At 52.8% G+C, this 22,067-nt stretch overlaps 2 protein-coding genes across 2 annotated transcripts; both read left to right on the top strand.

The window, feature by feature from the left end:
- Positions 1–421: 421 nt before the first annotated feature.
- LOC128903353 (olfactory receptor 14J1-like) lies at positions 422–1,324 on the top strand (the record flags this gene model as incomplete). The annotated part of the gene is made up of 1 exon (XM_054187372.1): positions 422–1,324. A coding segment is annotated over exon 1 (903 nt), but the record flags the coding sequence as incomplete, so codon positions are not given.
- A 12,053-nt stretch (positions 1,325–13,377) lies between these two features.
- LOC128903355 (olfactory receptor 14J1-like) lies at positions 13,378–13,896 on the top strand (the record flags this gene model as incomplete). Its single annotated transcript, XM_054187373.1, has 1 exon — positions 13,378–13,896. A coding segment is annotated over exon 1 (519 nt), but the record flags the coding sequence as incomplete, so codon positions are not given.
- Positions 13,897–22,067: the final 8,171 nt, after the last annotated feature.

Below are 22,067 nucleotides of genomic sequence, written 5' to 3'. Positions count from 1 at the left end.
ATCCAAGAGAATCTCCTGCTGAGACGGGAGAGAGCTGTATAAGAACCTCTCTCCAACACTCTTGCAACTGTGGTTTCATGGCAATGGGGGTGCAGAGACTGACAAGCCCTTTTTTCACGAGGAGAGGTTTATCTGAGAAATTGGGACACCAGGACTGCCCACCCCATTCCCACGAATCTGCTGCTGCAGAGCAGGGCTGACTCCTGGGCATCCGGCGGGCAGAGGTCCCGCTCCTCCTGGCACACCTGGACAGAACCAACCAGAGCTCCAGCCACAGAGCTGAATGAAGATCTGACAGAAATGGAAAAGCAGAGCAGAGTGTGAGGTATGAGAACTGGTGTTGATTTTTCTCAGAAAAGTCTCCCCTAACTTGTCACTGTGCTTTCCTCCTTGTTCAGTGCTCCACACCAAAAGGCACCAAATGTCCAACAGCAGCTCCATCACCCAGTTCCTCCTCCTGGCGTTCACAGACACACAGGAGCTGCAGCTCTTGCACTTCGGGCTCTTCCTGGGCATCTACCTGGCTGCCCTCCTGGGCAACGGCCTGATCATCACGGCCATCGCCTGTGACAGCCGCCTCCACACCCCCATGTACTTCTTCCTCCTCAACCTCGCCCTCCTCGACCTGGGCTCCATCTCCACCACTGTCCCCAAAGCCATGGCCAATTCCCTCTTGGGTACCAAGGCCATTTCCTACAAAGGATGTGTTACACAGGTATTTTTTTTCTTTTTCTGTGCTGTAGCAGAGTTTTATCTTCTCACCATTATGGCCTATGACCGCTACGTTGCCATCTGCAAACCCCTGCACTACGGGACCCTCCTGGGCAGCAGAGCTTGTGTCCACATGGCAGCAGCTGCCTGGGGCAGTGGGTTTCTCTATGCTCTCCTGCACACGGCCAATACATTTTCCCTGCCCCTCTGCCAGGGCAATGCCCTGGACCAGTTCTTCTGTGAAATCCCCCAGATCCTCAAGCTCTCCTGCTCACACTCCTACCTCAGGGAAGCTGGGCTTCTTGTGGTCAGTGCCTGTTTAACCTTCGGGTGCTTTGTTTTCATCGTGCTGTCCTACGTGCAGATCTTCAGGGCCGTGCTGAGGATCCCCTCTGAGCAGGGACGGCACAAAGCCTTCTCCACGTGCCTCCCTCACCTGGCCGTGGTCTCCCTGTTTGTCAGCACTGCCGTGTTTGCCTACCTGAAGCCCCCCTCCATCTCCTCCCCATCCCTGGATGTGGTGGTGGCTGTGCTGTACTCCGTGGTGCCTCCAGCCGTGAACCCCCTCATCTACAGCATGAGGAACCAGGAGCTCAAGGATGCCCTCTGGAAATTAATGACCAGGTTATTTTCTGCAGCAATAAACTGTCTCCTGCAAATCACTCATAATGTAATTCATTATACGCCAAGCCCGTCTTCTATAGGTTTGGTTAGGGGTTAGGTAACTGTGTGTTAGGTTTGGTTGAGGGTTTTGGCTTTTTCTTACTTTTTTTTTTTTTTTAAATTATATACTTTTGTCCACAAATAAATGTCATTATTTGAGATTTTTTTTTTACTACCTATCTATCCAAATTTCTGAGACTCACAGAGTCATGCCCAAAATCCTTCTTCTCAGGCCTTTTCTGCACGGGTAGAGCTGCAGGGGTAGAGCCTGAGCGCCGAGGAGGAGGGGAAAGAATCCCAGTACTTGCAGAGCACCAGCACTTGCTCTTTCCGGGGCTGCTCTATTTTCACTTCCACACTCTCCTTCTGAGCCCCTGTGTTGATCTAAGGCCTGAGTGCTCTGGCACCTTGGTCATGGTGCTGCTGTGTAGCAGCTCTGTGATCACAGGCACGGAGAAGCAATGGGCACCTCTGAGAAAAAGCTCGTCTGCATAACAGAGTTTCCACCATGAAAGGGGATCTGCTCAGGGCAGTGCAGGAAGGATTAGGTCTTCTTCCACAGTTGCTGTCAAGAGCGTTCCTTCAAACGTGCCCTGGTGAGGGATGCCCAGTAAAGAGGTAAAGAGTGTGCGTGTGCAGGGTGAGGGCACACACAACAGTGTCCTTGCACAGCCACACCTCCAGGGACAGGACTGAAGGACCAGCAGAGCGGGGTCTGGTCTGTGCCTTTGTTTGCTGGACACCCCGGGGAAGCTGTCCCAGGGCAATCGTCACAGAACAGACACCTGAAACCACCATTTGCAGAACTGGACGCCTACGCAAACCCAGAGAGGATGTTTGTCTGCCTGTGGAGAGACACCGAATAACGAGGTCAGAAGTCCCTGTTTGCATGGTTCAGAGGAGATTTCGGCATGCACACCGTGTGCATGTGGGGACATGAACCCGAGAGAGCACAAACACCAGCAGCTGTTCTTAGAAATGCCCGAAAGTGCTGTGGGACAGGCCGTGTCCCTTCATTGGAGAGTAACGTCCCCTGGGAAACCCCCTGAATGCAGCACTGGGATGGGCTTCCTTGACCCCAGGTCCCTGTGTCCATTCCTCACGCCGTGGGGCATCTCAGAGAGGTGCCGAGCAGGGAGACACAGCGCGGGGCTGAGGTGCTGCCGGCCTCTGGGAGTGGCAACAGGAGGCCATGGAGTCTGCTGCAGGGCCTCTGCCCGTGCCAGGGAAGGACTCGTGTCTCTGAGCAGCCCTGCCAGAGCCCTGACAGTGCCGTGTGTGTCTCCAGGAACACCTGTGTGCTACCTCACCCTCCCCTCTCTTCATGGCCTGGCCCTTTGATTACACGGTGTGACAGAAGCACCTCTGTGGAGCATCTCCCCTGTGCAGTCCGAAAGGGTTCTGCAGGCGTGAGCGGCATTGCCCTCTAGAAGATGGCATTTCTCACCTCTCACAGAGCACAGAGCACGTCTAGGGAGTAGGAATGCAGTGAGAGGCACACACCCTCCATGTTTCACCTCTCTGAACGTCCTTCACGATATTTTTAAGCACCTGACAGAGAAGCAAATGTCTTCAGAAATAGGGGGGCTGGGCTGTTTGCACCAATGCTGAAACTCTCCTGACGTGAAACCATTACATTCATCATGGACTTTGTTTTCATAACCTGCTTTTTAGACCCATTCTTCCCCTGCCTGCACTTGGGGGCAGCTCTCCTGCCCAGCATGGGCAGGCAGAAGGCCTTCTCCACCGGCTCCTCTGCCCTCCCTGGAGCCACTCCTTTCTGCGGCACCCCCACCACTGTCAGTGGGATGCCCAGAACAGCCCTCCTGAGAGAGTTTAACAAAGCCCTGTTTCAACATGCACCTCACCCCTGCTCGATCCTCTCATCTACAGCCTGAGGAGAAGGAAGGATGGGGGTTGGGAGGAACTGACAGAAACAGCTTAGGAAAGCTGTCGGCTGCCGAGAGATCCCGTTGGAGTCGTGGGCTTGTAGGAAGAAATCACTTCTGGTTTTCTTCTGAAGCGGCCCCCAAGGATCTGGACAGCGAGTATTGTGTCCTGGGCACTCCTCTGGCAGCGTGTCATAGTGAGAAGACTTTTGGTGTCATGGAGATGGAGAAGGCTGGCCAGTGCCATTGTGAGACCTCTCTCCAACACCTTGGAAAGGCCAGAGCCATCTGAGAGCCTTGGAAAAAGCAGAAATGAAACCAGTTTTCAAAAAAGCAGGAAGGAGGATTGGGCCAATGACAGACTGGTCAGCCTCACCAGGGAAGGGGTATGACAAGTCCTCCTGCAGCCATCTGCAGGCGTTTGAAGGACAAGAAAGGGATGGCAGAAGACATGTGGGAGGGAATAGAAGGGGTTGTTGTGTACCCAGATTTTAGCAAGGCCTTTGACATGGTCTTCTGTAGTCTCCTTATAGCCAGGTTGTTGACAGCTGGGCTGAAGAAGTGGACGATGTGGTTGGTGGAAAGCTGTCTGAATAATGACAGAGGGACATCATCTGTGGTACAAAGTCCTGAGGAGAAGGAAGGATGGGGGTTGGGAGGAACTGGCAAAAACAGCTTAGGAAAGCTGTCGGCTGCAGAGAGATCCCGTTGGAGTCGTGGGCTTGTAGGAAGAAATCACTCTTCTGAAGTGGCCCTGAGGGCCTGGACAAGTTAAGTATTGTGTCCTGGGCGCTCCTTGGAAAGTGACGCCTCTGGAAGTTTTCCACAGTGAGAAGACTTTTGGTGTCAGGGAGATGGGGAAGGCTGGCCAGTGTCATTGTGACATCTCTCTCCAACACCTTGGAAAGGCCAGAGCCATCTGAGAGGTTCCTGGGGCCTTGGAAAATGCAGACATGAACCCAGTGTTCCAAAAGGGCAGGAAGGAGGATTGGGACAATGACAGACTGGCCAGCCTCACCAGGGAAGGGGATATGACAAGTCCTCCTGCAGCCATCTGCAGGCGTTTCAAGGACAAGAAAGGGATGGCAGAAGACATGTGGGAGGGAAAAGAAGGGGATGTTGTGTACCCGGACTTTAGCAAGGCCTTTGACATGGTCTTCTGTAGTCTCCTTATAGCCAGGTTGTTGACATATGGGCTGAAGAAGTGGACGATGTGGTTGGTGGAAAGCTGTCTGAATAATGACAGAGGGACATCATCTGTGGTACAAAGTCCTTCTGGAACCCACTTACTAGTGGCATCCATCAAAGACCAGCCCTTGACACCTACTATGGAACATTATTATCTCTCCGTATGATGGCAGACAATGCACTTTCACCTCCTTTGTAGATGATGCCAAGCTGGGGGAGCCCTTGAGGAATCCCACCCTGTTAGCACTGTTGGTAGCAGGAGAGTTGGGAAGGATGACTGTGGTGGGTTAAACATGGCAGGGCACGGAGGGTCGGAAGGGAGAAGCGTAGAGGGATGGCACCTTTGGGGAGGAGCGCACAGGAGAGGTGACCCAAAGCTGACTAACAGAGTACTCCATCCCACCTGCACCTTGCTCAGTATAAAAGCTGAGGGATCACAGGGCTCAGGCTCTTTTTTCAGTGTCAGATGCCAGCTGGAGGAGCGGTGCTAGAGGAGGCTGGGAAGCAAAAGCGTGGTTGTGATGTGACAATTCAGGGCAGCACTTGGCCAGGGGCTGGTCCCAGGGAAATGGCGCTGGAGCCCCGGTGGTCCTGCTGTGGCCGGGACATTAATGGCCCCTGCGAGCGGGGCGGGGGCAGGGGCAGAAGGAGATGCCCTGAGCCGGAGAGGGAAAAAACTAAATGGCCCAAGTGGGGCAGGAGCAAAGCGAGTCACCCCGATTTCAGCAGAGGCACAAAGAGCCACCTTGAGCAGGGCAGGAGTAAATCCAGCACCTGGTGTAGGGCAGGGGCAAATGGAGCCTCCCCAGGCAAGAGAGGGGAAAACCAGCTGTCCTGAGGGGGACACGATGAAAAGAAGCCACCCAAGCAAGGCTGAGGCCACACTGGATGCCCCAAGGGAAGGATATAAAGAAGAAAGCCTCCCCAAGTGGAGCAGGAGGCAAACTCCCTGCCCTGAGCTGAGCAGGAGGAACTCACTGCCCCGAGCAAGAGTGGGGAAAACTGGAGGACGCAGGCGGTGCAGGGGCCCAACTGGCGAGCTCAAGGAGGGCAGGGATAACAACCAGCTGCCTTCTTGGGGCAGAGGCAACACTCACTGCTCTCCAGGCAGGTCGTGGGGTAAAACGAGATGCTAAAAAGCCACCCACAAATGTTTTTTGGATCTGGAGGGTGGGAGAGCAGCTGGGTGGGGGCCTGGCAGCCACCCGAGGTGCACCCAGTGCAGTTGCTCAAGGGGGTTCTTTGGTAGCACTAGTTCAGAGTCAGCCTGTGGCTGTATCTTGGGGGGTAAATAAAATTCATTGGAAACAAACCTGTCAGACACCAGGTGCTTTGCTGCAGGAGTCTCACAGACGCAGTCCTGTACCTGGGAAGAGTGGAAAAGAAGTCCTCAGCCCCCCGACTGTGCCAGCCAAAGCTGTGAAGGGGCTCGCTGACAGCCCTGGGCAGGTTTTTATTCCTGGGGCTGGTGCGGCTCCAGGCAGAGGCGGGAGCTCTGTGGGCAGATGAGCAGCCCTTGGCCAGCAGTGCCTGGGGCAGCCCAACAGCTGCCGGCTGGTGGCTGCAGGAGGTGCCCCAGCTGTGGTGGCTGAGGGGCCACAGTGTGTCCCTGTGCATGTGGGGGTGGCCCCTGTCACAAAGGGGCAGTGATGTGGCACCTGGCCACTGCTTGTGAGCTCACCTGGCCAGGGCTTGGCATCCTCAAGAGCGGGCCAGCCAAAGCTCCTTGGGCTGAGCTGGCCTTGGGACAACTCGGCTCCTTCCTTTGCCACTTGCTTGGCTGCTTTTTCCCAACCATTCATCGTTTACTGCCCACTTCTCCTCACCTTCCATCCTCTTCTGAAGGTAATGATGATTTGACCTTCAGGACAGATCATACAGGAGGTAGATATGGGATCGAAGTGATGGCTGGTCTATGCCTTCGGAGCTTTAGGATGAGCTGTTACAGCTTTATAGGCTGGCCAGATACGCGCTATTGGTAGAGTTCCTATTTGCTAATTGTTATTTCTTCAACACATCCCAGGGTGGGTAAGTAGGGGGTGGCAGTGTACTCTGAGGCTTTGGGCTCCGTCTGGAATGAGAAGAAGCCCATCCTGACGGTTGCGGTAGGAAGAGAGACAGAAAAGGAGCACAGCAAAGGCAGCTGTTAAAGCAGCGGCTGAAAGCCGGTCCCTCCTGTGTCCAAGGGGGCAAAGTGTGGGGTGGAGAACCAGAGGGCTCTGCTGCTAATGGCAGCCAGAGGGAAGCAGCAGGTCCTCTTCAGAGAAGGTGACACCCAGTGCAGTCTTCCCAAAGGGCCTTGGTAACTGCTGTCAGTTGGAGTCCTGCGACAGGGACAGCAGGGCCGTCAGCTGCAGCTCTGCAGCGGCTGGAACTACCACTGAAACGGTGCTGGTGGCGGATGCTGTTCTCTGGGTTTAGTTTGGGATTTTTTGTAATTTATTTTGTTGAAGTGCAACTATTTCTTTGCACTCAGGTGTCAGGATTAGCACTGATCTTCTCTTTCTGGAGCATGTCCTGGCATCCTTCATCATCCAGAGATTTCCCTGCTGTTCCTGAAGAGGAGCGATGGCCTCAATGGGGCCACCCATCACTCCTGTGAGTGCCGACTTCACCATCAGGCTTGGACTTTGTGAATCCCCAAAGGCAAGGGACGTGGCTGGTGCTCCGTCCCTGAATGGTGATGTACCGGCAATCGAGAGGGAAGTCAGTCATGACTTATGAGCCAGTTTTGACATCTCATGTCATGACTTCTCATCATGATGAGACGTGAGGGATGCCCCCATCCATCCCCCACGTCCATTCAGCACCCAAGCACATCATCAAGGCCTTTCAGCCTTCAGTTCCCTGAGTGTGTTCTGCACTCCAGTTTGGGAAGAAAAGGCCTATTTTCACCCATGGCACTGAGGAAACTCCCTTTTATTGCAGAGATACCACAAAGGAGGCCAGCATTACCATGGTTCCATCCCATCTCCTGAGTGTTCCATCCCATCTCCCATGCTCAGTGTAAAAGATGAGGAATCAAAAGGTCAGCTCTTTTCTTCAATGGCTCTCTTTGTTCAGTGACTGATCCCTGAGGAGGACCCTGTTTCTCTGCCTTTGATCCTGACCTGTGTGTTCCTGAATCTATATCCGATATCCAGTTCCTATCTGGTGCTGAGTCCAGTCCTTGACTTCCCCAGTGCCTGCCATTGACATCTCCCTGGGAGCCTGAAACGGTTTTGTGTGCATTGTATCTATTTCATTATTTCCTTTATATTTTATTATTAATATTTCATTAATGTAACTACTTTAATGAACTCTTACTTTTTTATTGCAGTAACCATTTTTTTCTAAACTCATAAATCTTTTCTCTCTTTTCTGTGTCTCCTTGGAATGAGAGGTGGGGGAGAGCATCTGTCATCTCACCATTGGCCAATCTGCCCCAAACCACGACAGCCCTCCTGTCCAGCTGGTTTTTACCCATCTATTTATCCATCCATGCAGACCATAGTGTGCTGACATTGAACATTGTGGGGGATGATGCTGAAAGCCTTGCTGACTTCCAGGTAGAAGACAATCATTGCTCTTCCTTGCCCAGAAATCCTCTCCTTTCTTCAGAAAACGTAAAAAGGATGGCCAGGAAGAAGCTACCTTGGGTAAATCCAGGGTAAATCACCTTCTCTTTCAGACACCCAGAAAGGGGTGTCACAGTGGGGCACAGCCTTCTGTTACCCTGCTCATCCTTTGGGCCTTTTTGCAAGGTGCATGCAATGTTTGGGTTCTTACAGTAATCAGGGAGTTCCCTCAGACTCCGTGACCTTTCAAAGATGATGGAGAAGGGCCTCACGGTGACACTGTCCTGCTCGCTCAGGTCCTTGGGAGCCTGCCCCTCCAGCCCCATAGGCTGGTAAGGACTATGTTTGCCCAAGTGACACCTGAATTGATCCGCATTCACTGCTGGTTATTTTCTTCCAGACTCCTGCCTTGAGGAGCAAAGGGCTGAGAGACCTTGCTGGGGAAGACTAAGGCAAGGGGGATACAGTATCTCATATTTCTCTGCACCTGTTCTTACTAAATTCTGCAGTGGCCACAGATAATCTTTGGGTTTTTTCTTGCATTGGTCTGGAAGTACTAAGAGATCCTCTTGATGTCCTCGAAGCTCTTGCAAGGGTCAACACTAGGGAAGCTTTGGCTCCTCTAAAGCCATCCCTATTTCTAAATTCCTGCTGGAGTCCCTGCATCCACGTTCCTTCCTTAGCCAAGCTGCTCTCCTGAAATGTCTGGTTGTTTTCCGGCTTATGAATGTCGACAGTTCTTATGCTTGGAAGATGCTTCTCTGAAAGACCAACTGTACTGAGCTCTGCTGCCTTTCAATACTGCTGCCCATGGGCCTACCACTGAAAGTCCCCTGAAGAGGCTAAAATCTTCTCCCAGTATTTCATGGTCCCTACAGCCAAAGCTGACACTGGTTTTCGCATCCCTGATCAGCACTTCCTCTTTTGCAAGGACTGGATTGGAGTGAGCATCACCTTTGTTGGTCTGCGCCTGTGCAAAGAAGTTGTCCAAAGAGACCCCAACACCAGCTGGACAGTATGCATCCTGCCATGCTCACCTGCCAGTGAGTGTCATTAAAGTCTCCAATAGCACTTGGGGTCATGGATCTGAGGACTTCCATGGCTTGCTTAAGCAAACCTTTCTCCACTTCCTTACCCTGATTGCAGGTGCTTTGTCTCCAATGAGGGTGTCACACTAACAGGCCTCTCCTTTGACCCTCACTCACAAGGGCTCACGCAACCTGCTGCACATCCCATAGAGGAGCTCCACACATAGAACAAGGTCCTGCACATGGAGGGCATCTCCCTCCTCATCTTCCTGGCCCGTCTCTCCTGAAAAGCCCCTATGCACCATGGCAGCACCACTGTGAGCTGTCCCACCACCCCTTGCCACTTATTCCACCAACGTACAAACTCTAGGATGGCACATGGGACTCCAGCTCCTCCGGTCTGTGCCCCAGGCTGAGGGCACTGGTGCACATTTGGTCTGCAGCACCTGAGCTGGAGCACTGGGGCCAAGCTTGGACTTGTCCCAGGCAAACCCAGTACCAAGTGCCCAAGACCCCACACCTGCTAATGCTGTGCTCGAGACCAGAGACATACTGGATGCGACGGCAGGCGGCAATGTGAAGGCACTAAACGAGGAAACGCTGCTCCCTACAACACCAGAAAAGCCAGGCTGGGCTCTGTAGCCCTGGAAGAAGCAGGCTTTGTTGTCTGTAGTGTTGCTGAAGACCTGTGGCGGAGGTGAAGCTGATCTCCAGGATGACAAGGTGCTGCTCAAAATGTCCTTGCGTGTGGATAAGCTGTGATCCAGGAACACTGTGAAAATCATTCACCTGTGTCGACTGTCTCATCAAGGCCTCAGGAAAGGATTGTTGAAAGAAGAACTGGGAGAGTTTGGGAGCAGCCAAATCATTTGAGGCCCCAGTGTGATAGGCTTCCTGTTCATGACCTGCTCTGCATCAGCTGAATGGAGATGGGTGAGACCGTGCCTCACTGCAGTGGTGGGTTTCAGTCGCTGATCCACGGAAACTGAACGTGCCTGAGATGCCACATAGGCTTGCACAAAGGAACCAAATCGGCCTGCAGTGCCCTCTGAGGTGTTCCTCAGGCATCTGCTCTGAACACCAATGGCTTTCCCACAGGTCCTGTGCGGTCCCTGCCAGCCTGTGCTGGAGAGCGCTGGCATCTCACTTAGCACCACAGGCCTGTGTTTGGCCATTGAGAAGCTTCCTGAATTGGGTTAAGCCATGTAGGGATGTCCCTGAAACAACTGCCATTACAGTCAGTGGAGAGCTAGGAACTACAGCTGATGGAGAAGAGAAAGAGAGGGACTTAGGTCTGTTTGCTCAGCTGATGACCTCTGTAGGCTGCTGTAGATATAAGGAAAAGGAAAGTTTTTAGTTGTCTTAAATGTAAACACCTCCTGTCATTTCCATCTGCCAAAGGAATTCCTCACAAGGCTCCAGGATGGTGCCCCCCGATGCTGCCTTGTCTCTCAGCATTGCCGCATTAGAGCTTGCAGTCACCTGCAAATGTCTTGGACAAGCTCTGGTGTCACCTCCAATGTCACCAGGTGTTTCCACCTGAACAACACCCTCAATCTCCATGAAGTAGCCTGAGAGCTGAGACAAGGAGCTCCCATACAGCTGCCTGTGTTTGTGCACTCCTGAACTGAGGCAAGAAGAATCCCACCTCCTGTGGGTTTGTGGAAGGAACAAGAGGGAGTCCTCTCCTAGCCCAGGACTTCAAACCCAGGATGAGATGCCTCAAATGATTCAGCTGCATCACTGCACCCACCAGGGGTAAAGAGCTGTGTGGGTGTCCTGTCTAATGGTGAGACAAGGAAAGGCTATTCTCATGCCTAACTCTGTCTCTGGGAATAGAAACGACACAGCTGGAAAGAAGTGTCTCTGCCCAGCTGAGGAAGGGAACCTCAGTGCTGACTTCAGCCTGTTTCCCAGCAGGTTCTCCCGAAGCCCCAGGGACACCTGAAGGGAGGCCAAAGTGGGCAGAGAAAGGGCTGCCTTGGGCTGGTCCTCTGCTGCTGAGCTGGGCTGGGCTCCTGGGACAGAGGGAGCTCATGGCAAGCGGGCAGCACTCCTTCCACAGCACTGCAGAGAGACAGCTCTGCCCAAAGCGCAGCAGGGCTGAGGGCACTGCCTGCAGGTGCCAAGGGGAGAGGAGCAAGGCAGAGATGTTAAAGGCACTCTAGGAGCGGGGGGATAGCTGAGCTCTCACTGCGGGAGGAATCTTCACAGCCCTCTATATGGTAAGTCTCTGGCTGCAGGGTACTGAGTTTGGTGTTCTTTGGAGGACATCCTAGACCTGGTTCATCCCGCAGCCTGCAGGACCTGGCAGGAGGATTCTCAGAGATTCCCAAGTAGAGGAGGAGGACGTGCTCTGGAGCAGGGCTTCCCTGCTGCACTTCAGTAGGTCGGGGCACGGTGGTTTCCTTGTCTTTGGGATGACTGCAGGGGTACCAAACTGGGTGTGCAGCCAGAGGAGCCCAGGGCTGTCCTTCCGCAGACGGTCCCTGCACCCCGGGGGATCACTGCCAGGGCATTTCCAAGGAAACTTTTCAAGAGGCTGGTCAAAGTGGGGATTACCTGAAAGGGAAGGAGTCTGTGCTTTGAGATGAGTCACCTTGTTTGGCTGGGTGGACAGTGGGAGATGGGACTTTATTTTCCCACTCTTGCGAAGGCACGGGGTCGCCCACTCCCTTTGAGTTCTCTGAGCCGCCCCTTTGCCCCTCTGCAGGCAGAGATGCCCTGGAGCAGTTCCCTGCTGCCAGGAGGTGTTTGCAGGGCAGAGCTGAGCACATCGCAGGTGGGATGGAGTTCTCTTTCTGTGAGCACTGCAAAGGAGGAGACCTGGGCACAGAGAAGCGGTTCCCAGCAGAGACAGCTCCAGGCAGCAGAAACATTGTCAGAGAGGGAGGAGATCCCAGAAACGTGAGGGGAGGGGGGATTCGGGCACCCCCCTGCCATCCGCTGCAGTGCAAGCACCTTTCCTGCAGCAGCTCCCAGGTCTCCTCTCCCACACAGTGCAGCCCCCCACTCTCAGCGTCACAAACACTCGGCCATCACTTTCTTTCCCAACAGCTCAACCAACAAAGAGGGAGATGGGGATTCAGCTTCAGCTGAGACACAAGCACTTGGGTCCTGCCATGCAGATGTTTCCATGGAGGAAAAGCAGCCAAATCCCCTCGCGGACTTTGGAGCCAGGCACCAGAGTGTGCCTGACTGGAAAAGACCTTTTAGGACACCCCATCTTAAAGACATTTGGCTCTTTCCCTGAGGGGGCCCTGCTGAGCTGCAGGCTGCCCTCCAGAAGGTCACAACTCTCCCATGGCATCTCTGTGTTTTCTAAGTACCCGACAGAGAAGACACCACAGCGCTAAGGCCAAGGAGATGCCACGGGACGGCTGTAGGTCGGCAGCTGCAATGAGGCCTCTGTGTCCCTGGCTGGGAGGGGAGAGATGAGATTCCTCTGCTCTCAGCAGTGTCCTGGTCTTCTGGGGGGAACACCTGGGTGTTACTGTCCTCAAGCTCAAAAAGGTGCCTGCCCAGGGCAGCTGGGAGCAGGGCTGAGGGACAGGTCAGCTCTCCACACTCTTCACTGAGGGACAGTCCCTTTGCCTGCCAGCACCCACAGGATTTCACTTGGAGTGCAGCAGGAATGCTCCAAAACTCCTCAGCTCTTGTGTGACAACTGGAACAAAATCCACGTAACAAATTCCCCTCAACTTTGCTCTGCCGTCGGGTGAATTAGGAGTGACAATGCTGAAAAGCTCTTCGATATCAAAAGTGGATGTAGGCTAAGATCACCCCGTCTTCCTATCGACCAATTGCTGTAGGCAGGACTGAATCCTGCAGAGCCCCCTGCTCCCAGCGGCACCCTCAGCCAGCACCAACCACAGCTCATGAAAGGGACCTGCCAAAGGTCTGCTTGAAAGGGGAGAGGAACTTTCAGAAGTTTTTCTGAGAAACTGAATAGACTTTGGTCTCTTCTTCGAACAGGTCCCCATGTCCAGAGGACAAATATCCAATGGCAGCTCCATCACCCAGTTCCTCCTCCTGGCATTTGCAGACACACGGGAGCTGCAGCTCTTGCACTTCGGGCTCTTCCTGGGCATCTACCTGGCTGCCCTCCTGGCCAACGGCCACATCATCACCACCATTGCCTGTGACCACCGCCTCCACACCCCCATGTACTTCTTCCTCCTCAACCTCTCTGTTCTTGACCTGGGCTCCATGTCCACCACTGTCCCCAAAGCCATGGCCAATTCCCTGTGGGGCACCAGGGACATCTCCTACACAGGATGTGTGGCCCAGCTCTTATTCTTTTTCTTTTTCATGTCAGCTGAGTATTTTCTTCTCACCGTCATGTCCTATGACCGCTACGTTGCCATCTGCAAACCCCTGCACTACGGGACCCTCCTGGGCAGCAGAGCTTGTGTCCACATGGCAGCAGCTGCCTGGGGCAGTGGGTTTCTCTATGCTCTCCTGCACACGGCCAATACATTTTCCCTGCCCCTCTGCCAGGGCAATGCCCTGGACCAGTTCTTCTGTGAAATCCCCCAGATCCTCAAGCTCTCCTGCTCACACTCCTACCTCAGGGAAGTTGGGCTTCTTGTGGTCAGTGCCTGTTTAGGCTTTGGTTGTTTTGTGTTCATCGTGCTGTCCTATGTGCAGATCTTCAGGGCCGTGCTGAGGATCCCCTCTGAGCAGGGACGGCACAAAGCCTTTTCCACCTGCCTCCCTCACCTGGCCGTGGTCTCCCTGTTTGTCAGCACTGCCGTGTTTGCCTACCTCAAGCCCCCCTCCATCTCCTCCCCAGCTCTAGACCTGGTGGTGGCAGTCCTGTACTCATTGGTGCCTCCAATACTGAACCCCCTCATCTACAGCATGAGGAACCAGGAGCTCAAGGATGCCCTATGGAAACTGGCTCAATGGACGTTGTTTCACCATTAATAAATTGTCTCCCCTTCTCCGCATGTTTTCTAGACTTTCTGTTAGGCAATAAGCCTGCTTTTTTCTCTTGCAGTCATCCTGCTTCTGTATAATTTTCTGGGTTTGTACCACTTGTCTTGAGGTTTGTTCCAGTTGTGTCTGAGCCTTGCACAACACTGTGTCAAAGGTGACCTGCCTAATAGCAGCTCTTCAAGAAAAAGGCATCTCCCAGGTGCAGTGCCTGGATGCTAGGTGCTTCCTCCAAAGGTGCTGCCAATAAAATGTCCAACGAACTGGTCTTTCAAAGAGTCTCTTCTCCCTGTGTTCTCCCTGTGTTTGGGGTTAAGCTCACTGTACTATTGGGTTCCGTGGACCAAATGTTCTGGTTTGAAAGGCTCTCTTCTTGTCTCCAGTGGTAGTGGAGATGGTGCATGAGCTCCCGATTACCTCCTCAGGCTGCTTCACATGTGTCAGGACTTATGGCATACAGCAGGCTCTATGGAAATGAATTTGGATGTGTGAGGAGAGGATGGGGACTCACCACGTGCCCTGAGCTGGGAGTGAATGAAGACACAGGAGATGAAACATCCACAGAGGTGAAGTCCCCCACAAGCAAAACACTAAACTGAGGTATGCACAAACAAGGACTCTGCAATGCCCAGAAAGTCAGTGTGGATCCGGTAGGCGTGGGAAAGGGAGGCTGGAGAGGTGTGGGAGCTGCCGGAGGACCCTCAGGGCCAAGGAATGTCGTGCTGTCCTGGGGAGCGGGGCTGATGTGAGCAGAGGAGGGGGCAAATTCACTCAGGGTTGGGGGTCACCTCAAAAGGCTATCAGGAGAGGCAGAGAGTGACTAGCCTGTTTTCCTCCTTGCCTTGAGGCCAGCACTAGCCTGGGGCTGATGGGGAGGCTGAGCTCCTTGTCTGCCCCCCAGGGGCTGTGTGCCCTTCAGAGGAGCTGGGGCTGTGGAGTGAGTGCCGAGAGCTCTGCAGCAACTGTGGTGGGCACTGCTGTGGGACCAGCCCAGACCGGGCAGCTGTGCTTGGCTGGGCAGAGGAGAGGGCAAGGGCTCTGGAGAGAGATGAGGAACAGCTGGGATGGGCTGGTAAAAGCCTGGGAGAGGAAAATGTCAGTGTAGAGCTAAGTTGTGTGAGTGTGCAGGGTGTGGGCACTCCAGGTGTGGCCTCACCAGTGCCAAGGAGAGGGGAAGGTCACCTCCCTCCATCTGCCAGCAATGCTTTTCCTGATGCAGCCCAGGAGGCTGTTGGCCTTTGTCATGGTGGTGCATTGCTGGCTCATGCTCAGCTGTTTGTCCTCCAGGACCCCAAGGTCCTTCTCTGCAGAGCCACTATCTAGCCAGTCAGCCCCCAGCATGATGCCCACAGTGTGCCTAGATCACAAGCTGTCCTCCCCCAGGGACTTTCTCAGCAGCAGCTTGTCCTTCTTGCAGATCAGCTCCACCTCTGCCATAGGTCCCACAGTGCTTCAGAGTAACCTGGGACAGCAAACCCCTCTCCTGCCAGGGCTGCGCAGCCAAGGCCTGTTTCTCTCTGGCCTTGGGGACTGCAGCTTTTACTCTCGTTGTGGGAATCTCATCCATCGTTTTGTGTCCACCTGCCATCCACTCCAGCATGCCTCTGCAGGGTTTCTGGCAGGAAGTGTGGCCTGTGGGGGACCCACACCGGAGCAGGCTGCGAGTGCACGTTGCTGGCTCACGTTGAGCTTCTCATCCACCAGCACACCCAAGTCCCTCTCCTCAGGGCTGCTCTCAAGCCATTCTCCACCCAGCCTGTATTTGTGCCTGGGATTGCCCCGACCCACGTGCAGGACCTTGCACCTGGCCTGGTTGAACTTCATGAGGTCCACACAGGCCCATCTCTCAAGCCTGTCCAGGTCCTTCTGGATCGCATCCCATCCCTCCAGCTTGTCAACTGCTTCACACAGCTTGGTGTTGAAACAAAGAACTCTACACAACAGCACTTGGATACTGTGAAGTCCGTGTTCTTTATTCGGCTTTCTTGTTGCCCTTGATGCCTCTGGCCAGATTTGACTCTCTCTGGGCTTTGGCTCTCCTGACATGATCCATGGCTGCTTGGACAATTTCTCTGTATTCCTCCCAGGCTACCTGTCCTTGCTTCCACCTTCTGTAGGCTTCCTTTTTCTTTGATTTACCCATGGTAAGTCCATGCTGATGGTTCTTAGCACAGCTGCCAAATGGGCCACACTGATGCTCAAGTGGAGCTGGTACTGCCAAGAGGCAGAGCTGGTCAGAGATGTGAAGACCAGTCTCAGCCTTGGCTGTAGTGACCATCAAATGGTGGTCTCCCAGATCTCCAGGGGAACAGGGAAGGAGAGGAGCAGAGCATAGACCCTGGACAGTACGGAAGGAGGCCTACTGAGGGCACTGGCAGGTGGGCTCCCATGGAAACCATGTCAGGGCCCTGAAAATATCCACAGGCCTTCATGGCCCTGAGCAGCTTCACCTGGGGCCTCCTCCCACCCCTCTGTCCCTCAGCTCAGGATCCCCTTTAAGCCCAGGCCTGAGGTTCAGCCCCAGCTTGATCTACGCTGTAGGTGTAAAGGTTCTCCAGACACAGCCTTGCCTGTCCATGGACCTTGTTGGTTTGCTCTTGCAGGCTGACTTCCCAGCTTGATTCTTTATCGGGTGGACCACGAAAGAACTGCCATTCACTGAGCGGCCCTCCAAGTGCCAGACCCCAGCTGATTCACAGGGGCCTAGGGCCTTTCTGCTTTCTTTCTTCATGTCACTTGGTCAGGTTTGGGGAGGAGAGGAAGAAAAGCATGTGAGGTTTCTGGGTGCCAATGACTGAAAGTGGGAAGCAGAAGCATCCCATGTGAAGTGATTTAAAGGCTAGGCTAGTTCAACACTCTTATTTTCAACTCCTTTCTTGGAGGCCTTCAACCTTCCACAGGAATCTGGAAGCTCTGAGATCCCTCCATCTCACTCTCTTTTAGCAATTAAGTTGATAGTAACCAAGCCAGAGGCTTTGTTTCCATTCTCTTTACAGCCTAAATCACCACTTGGTCTGGAGATGTGGAGAAGTTTGTAGAAGAACAAGAAAGACAAGAAAGTGGCTGCTCCCAGGAATCTCAGGAGGCATGGCATACTGATAGCTTTGTTCAGGAAGCTGGTCAAATGCCTCAAGGCATGACCAATGCTGGTCAAATGTTGCTCAAGGCTTTATCCCGTAGGAGATGGAAAACATCCAAGGACAGAGATGGCACAATGTCACTGGGAAACCTCCTGCAATGCTTGGATGCCCCCACAGAGAAAAAGATTTTCATTTTCTTTGTCCTGAACCTTCCTTATTTCAACATCTGACCATTGTCTATTAACCTCCTGCCAAGCACCACTGTCACAAGCCTGGCTCCATGGCCCTGAAAATGTCCCCATAGGGACACACAGGCTGCTATGAGCTTCCCAAGACCTTCCCTTCTCCAGGCTAAAGAAGGCCCTTCCCCTTCAGCCCCTAAGCATCTTGGTGGCCAACCGCTGAACTCGCTCCCAGCTATCACAATCTTCCTTGCTGTGATGTGTTGACCATGGCCAATAGCCAATAGCCCAGCAGCCACACAGTCGCTCACTGCCTCTGGTCAGTTTGGATCAGCGGTCCTGGCTGGGTCCCCTCTCAACTTCTTTCTCACCTCCCACCTACTCACTGGAGGGAGCAGAACAAAGAAACAGAGAAGGCCTTGACACCATGCAAACTCTGTTCAGCAATACCCAAAACACTGGAGTCTTCTGAGTTTTCTCAAGTCCCACGGGCATAGGAAACAGCCATCCTCCGGGACTTCTTGTGGTCTGGTCCAGAAGAGAAGCCGTGCTGGGCTGGCCTTTTTCCTTTAGGAGAGTTAGACCAGCAGCCCATGGAGGACCCCGGTGGAGCAGGCTCCTGGCAGGACCTGCTGCCCAAGGAGAGGAGCCCATGCTGGAGCAGGTTTTGCAGCAGGACCTGTGGCCTGTGGGGGACCCACACTGCAGCAGTCCACGCCTGAAGGACTGTACCCTGTGGAAAGGATCCACGCTGGAGCAGTTTGTGGAGAACTGCAGTCAGTGGGAAGGACCCACATTTGGGCAAGGTCAGAAACGAAGTGTTATGAACTGACGGCAACTCCCATTCCACAACCCCCCTGTGCTACTCTGGGCAAAGGTAGAAGAGTTCAAGTGACCATGAAATGATAGAGTTTTCAATTCTTGGTGAAGTGAGGCGGGGAGCCAGCAGAACTGCCACCTTGGATTTCCGAAGGGCAGACCTTAACCTGTTTAGGAGCATGGTTGAGAGTGTCCCTTGGGAGGCAGTTTTGAAGAGCAAAGGTGCCCAGGAAGGCTGGTCATACTTCAAGCAGGTGCTCTTAGAAGCACAGGAGAAGGCCATCCCCATGTCCCGAAAGACGAGCCGACGGGGAAGAAGGCCAGCCTGGCTAAATAGAGAGCTTTGGCTGGACCTCAGAAAAAAAAGGAAGGCTTACATTCTCTGGAAAAGGGGCTTAGCAACTTATGAGGATTATCAAGATATAAAAAAGCTATGCAGGGGGAAGATTAGAAGGGCCAAAGCTCAATCAGAACTCAGCTTGGCCACTGCAGTTAAAGACAACAAGAAGAGATTTTTCCAGTATATCAACAGAAAAAGGAAGACTAGGGAAAATATAGGCCCACTGATGAATGAGACGGGTGCCCTAGTGGTGGAAGACACAGAGAAGGCAGAGTTACTGAATGCCTTCTTTTCTTCGGTCTTCACTGATAAAGCCGTCCCTCACGCATCCCATACCCTGGAGGCAAGGGGGAAGGTCGGGAGAGAGGAAGACTTTCCCTTAGTTGAGGAGGACCGGGTCAGAGACCACTTGGCCAAGCCGGATGTTCATAAATCCATGGGCCCTGACGGGATGCACCCGTGAGTGCTGAGAGAGCTGGCAGATGTTATCGCTAGACCGCTCTCCATTGTCTTTGCAAGGTCATGGGGAACAGGAGAGGTGCCTGAGGACTGGAGGAAGGCTGACATCACTCCAATCTTCAAAAAAGGCAAGAAGGAGGACCCAGGGAACTACAGGCCGGTTAGTCTCACCTCTGTCCCTGGGAAGGTAATGGAGCGACTCATTCTGGATGTCATATCCAAGCACGTAGAGGAACAGGAAGTTATTGGAAGTGGTCAGCATGGATTTACCAAGGGCAAATCATGCCTGACCAATCTGATAGCTTTCTATGATGTTATAACGGGTTGGCTGGATGAGGGGAGAGCCGTAGATGTCATCTACCTTGACCTTAGCAAGGCTTTTGACACTGTCTCCCATAACATCCTCATTAGGAAGCTGAGGAAGTATGGGCTAGATGAGGTGACGGTGAGGTGGATCGAGAGCTGGCTGAGTGACAGAAACCAGAGGGTTGTGATCAGCGGCACAGAGTCCAGTTGGAGGCCTGTAACCAGTGGTGTCCCTCAGGGGTCAATACTTGGTCCAATTTTGTTCAATATATTCATCAATGACCTAGATGAGGGGACAGAGTGTATCCTCAGCAAGTTTGCTGATGATACCAAGCTGGGAGGGGTGGCCGACACTCCAGAGGGCCATGCTGCCATCCAGCGTGACCTGGACAGGCTGGAGAGCTGGGCAGAGAAGAACCTAATGAGGTTCAACAAAAGCAAGTGTAGGGTCCTGCACCTGGGAAGGAAGAATGCCAAACACCAGTATAGGTTAGGGGCAGACATGCTGGGAAGCAGCTCTGAGGAGAAGGACCTGGGGGTCCTAGTAGACAGCAAATTATCCATGAGCCAGCAATGTGCCCTTGTCGCCAAGAAGGCCAATGGCATCCTGGGCTGCATAGGGAAGAGTGTGGCCAGTAGGTCGAGGGAGGTCATTCTCCCCCTCTACTCTGCACTGGTGAGGCCGCAACTGGAGTACTGTGTCCAGTTTTGGGCTCCCCAGTTCAAGAGGGACAGGGAACTACTGGAGCAAGTCCAGCGTAGGGCAACCAAGATGATTGTGGGACTGGAGCACCTCCCTTATGAGGAAAGGCTGAAAGAGCTGGGACTCTTTAGCCTGGAGAAGAGAAGGTTGAGGGGGGACCTGATTAATGTTTACAAGTATCTAAAGGGTGGGTTTAAGGAGGATGGAGCCAGGCTCTTTTCAATGGTTCCCAGCGACAGGACAAGGGGCAATGGGCACAAGCTAGAACATAGGAAGTTCCATTCAAATACACGGAAAAACTTCTTTACGGTGAGGGTGACAGAGCACTGGAACAGGCTGCCCAGGGAGGTTGTGGAGTCCCCTACTCTGGAGATTTTCAAGACCCGCCTGGATGCAGCCCTGAGGGATGTGCTTTAGGTAATCCTGCTCTAGCAGGGGAGTTGGACAAGATGATCTCTAGAGGTCCCTTCCAACTCTGAAGATTCCGTGATTCCGTGAGTTAGGAATGAAGTTGAGCCTGGGAAGAAGGGAGGGAGAGAGGGGGGAAGGTGTTTTGAATTGTGTTTTATTTCTCACTGTCCTATTCTGTTACAATCAATTGGAAATACATTTAATGAATTTTCCCAAGTTGGGTCTGTTTTGCCCATGGCAGTAATTGGTAAATTAATTGGTAAACAAATGATCCTCCGAGTTTATTGCTATTGACAAACGTGGCAAGAGTGCCCTCATGCACAAATGCAGTTACTACATCGTGAAGGCAGTCAGGTTGGCGAGGCATGATTGACCCTTGGTAAGTCCATGCTGATGGGTTTTGGACACGTTCTGCTGTTGGTGCCCACAAATGTCACCCAAGAGGACTCCAACTGATGGCCCGCTCCTCACCGATGTGAGCCTGTGCAGCCTCTGGTTCCCTGGGGTGCAGTGTTGGATTCTTCCAAAGATGGGTGCACCACTTGCTTGTCCTCTCTCACAAGAGACCTCTGCCAATCCCATAACCTCTCAGAAAGGATATTCCAAAGAAATATTGATCTTCCCTGTGACGCCATTACAACTATTCTCCCTGTTACACAGTGCAGTTAGTTTCTCTAATTTTTTGTCTACTTGTCCTGATACAGTGACCATTTCTAAAGTCACCTTTTCAGTTCCAGACTGTCTAGGCAAAGGCCCTTTCCGTAATTCTTCAGTTTTCTTCTCCATTTACTCTTTGTTCATCCAGGTACCTCTCGCCCACGCTGCTGCTTTCACCTTCAGGGACTGAACAGCCTGACTGTCTCTCAACAGTCTAATTGCCTCCTTAGCCAGCTCTTTAATTATGTTTATATCTATCATTTTTTATCTAACTACCTAAGTTTATCCCTTGTAGAAATCAACCTCATTAGTGGTAGCTTGTACTTAGCATATGATTACAGAATATCATTTATTGTTTATGAAAACTGATTGTGCTTTACTTTTCTTTTCTGAAGAATGGGGAAAATTCTCCTGTGCCTGGGTGCAGCCAGGTCTCTAAGGGGCTCAGGTGGGAGATGGAGCAATGGAGCTGTAACCTGCAGCTGCAGAGACCAGTGGAGAAGTCTGATGCAAGGAGCAGTGATGCAAGTCCCAGGTGGGCAATGTCAGAAATGGTGAGGTTGGGGAGGTGAGGAGCAAGGCTGTCCATCCAGCGATGGACATCAAGGGACTGCTTTACCTAGGTGTCCAGACTTCCTGAGGAAACACTCTGCACCAATATCAATCAGAGAATGCTTCTATCACCTCTTCTGCAAAGTGAAAAGTAATAAAATATATCCTTTAACAGAAAAGATCATTTTTATCAGATGCATTTTGAAATCTTCCTACTTCATTACACTATGAAACCTCTCCAATTAGCTGTACAAGTCTTGAAGAAAATTACAAAAAGAGAAGCTTGTTAAGGCTTTCTGTCTTTTAATGAGCCCCATGGGGTATTTGCTGCTGAGTCCACAGACCTCAGATACTGAGAGAAGGTTGAACAGAGTGCTCAAGAAATCAGAAGTCAAACTCCAAGTACCTGGAAGCATTAATGAGCCCCACTGAGGGCCATTCCTGACAAAGCCTCCCCAGGGACTCGTTAGAGCAGATAATTGGAGGCTGTGATTGCAGGTGGGCAAAGGCAGAGTGCAGGTGGCTGTAATGCTGAAGAAACCCTTGGTTGGTTTGATGCAGCAGAAAGGCCAAGCCCTCAGCCC

This window comes from Rissa tridactyla, unplaced genomic scaffold (genome assembly GCF_028500815.1).
Source record: "Rissa tridactyla isolate bRisTri1 unplaced genomic scaffold, bRisTri1.patW.cur.20221130 scaffold_29, whole genome shotgun sequence".
Classification (NCBI taxonomy): Eukaryota; Metazoa; Chordata; class Aves; order Charadriiformes; family Laridae; genus Rissa; species Rissa tridactyla.
Note: the sequence above shows the minus strand (reverse complement) of the source record. Positions and strands in the feature narration are given on the sequence as shown.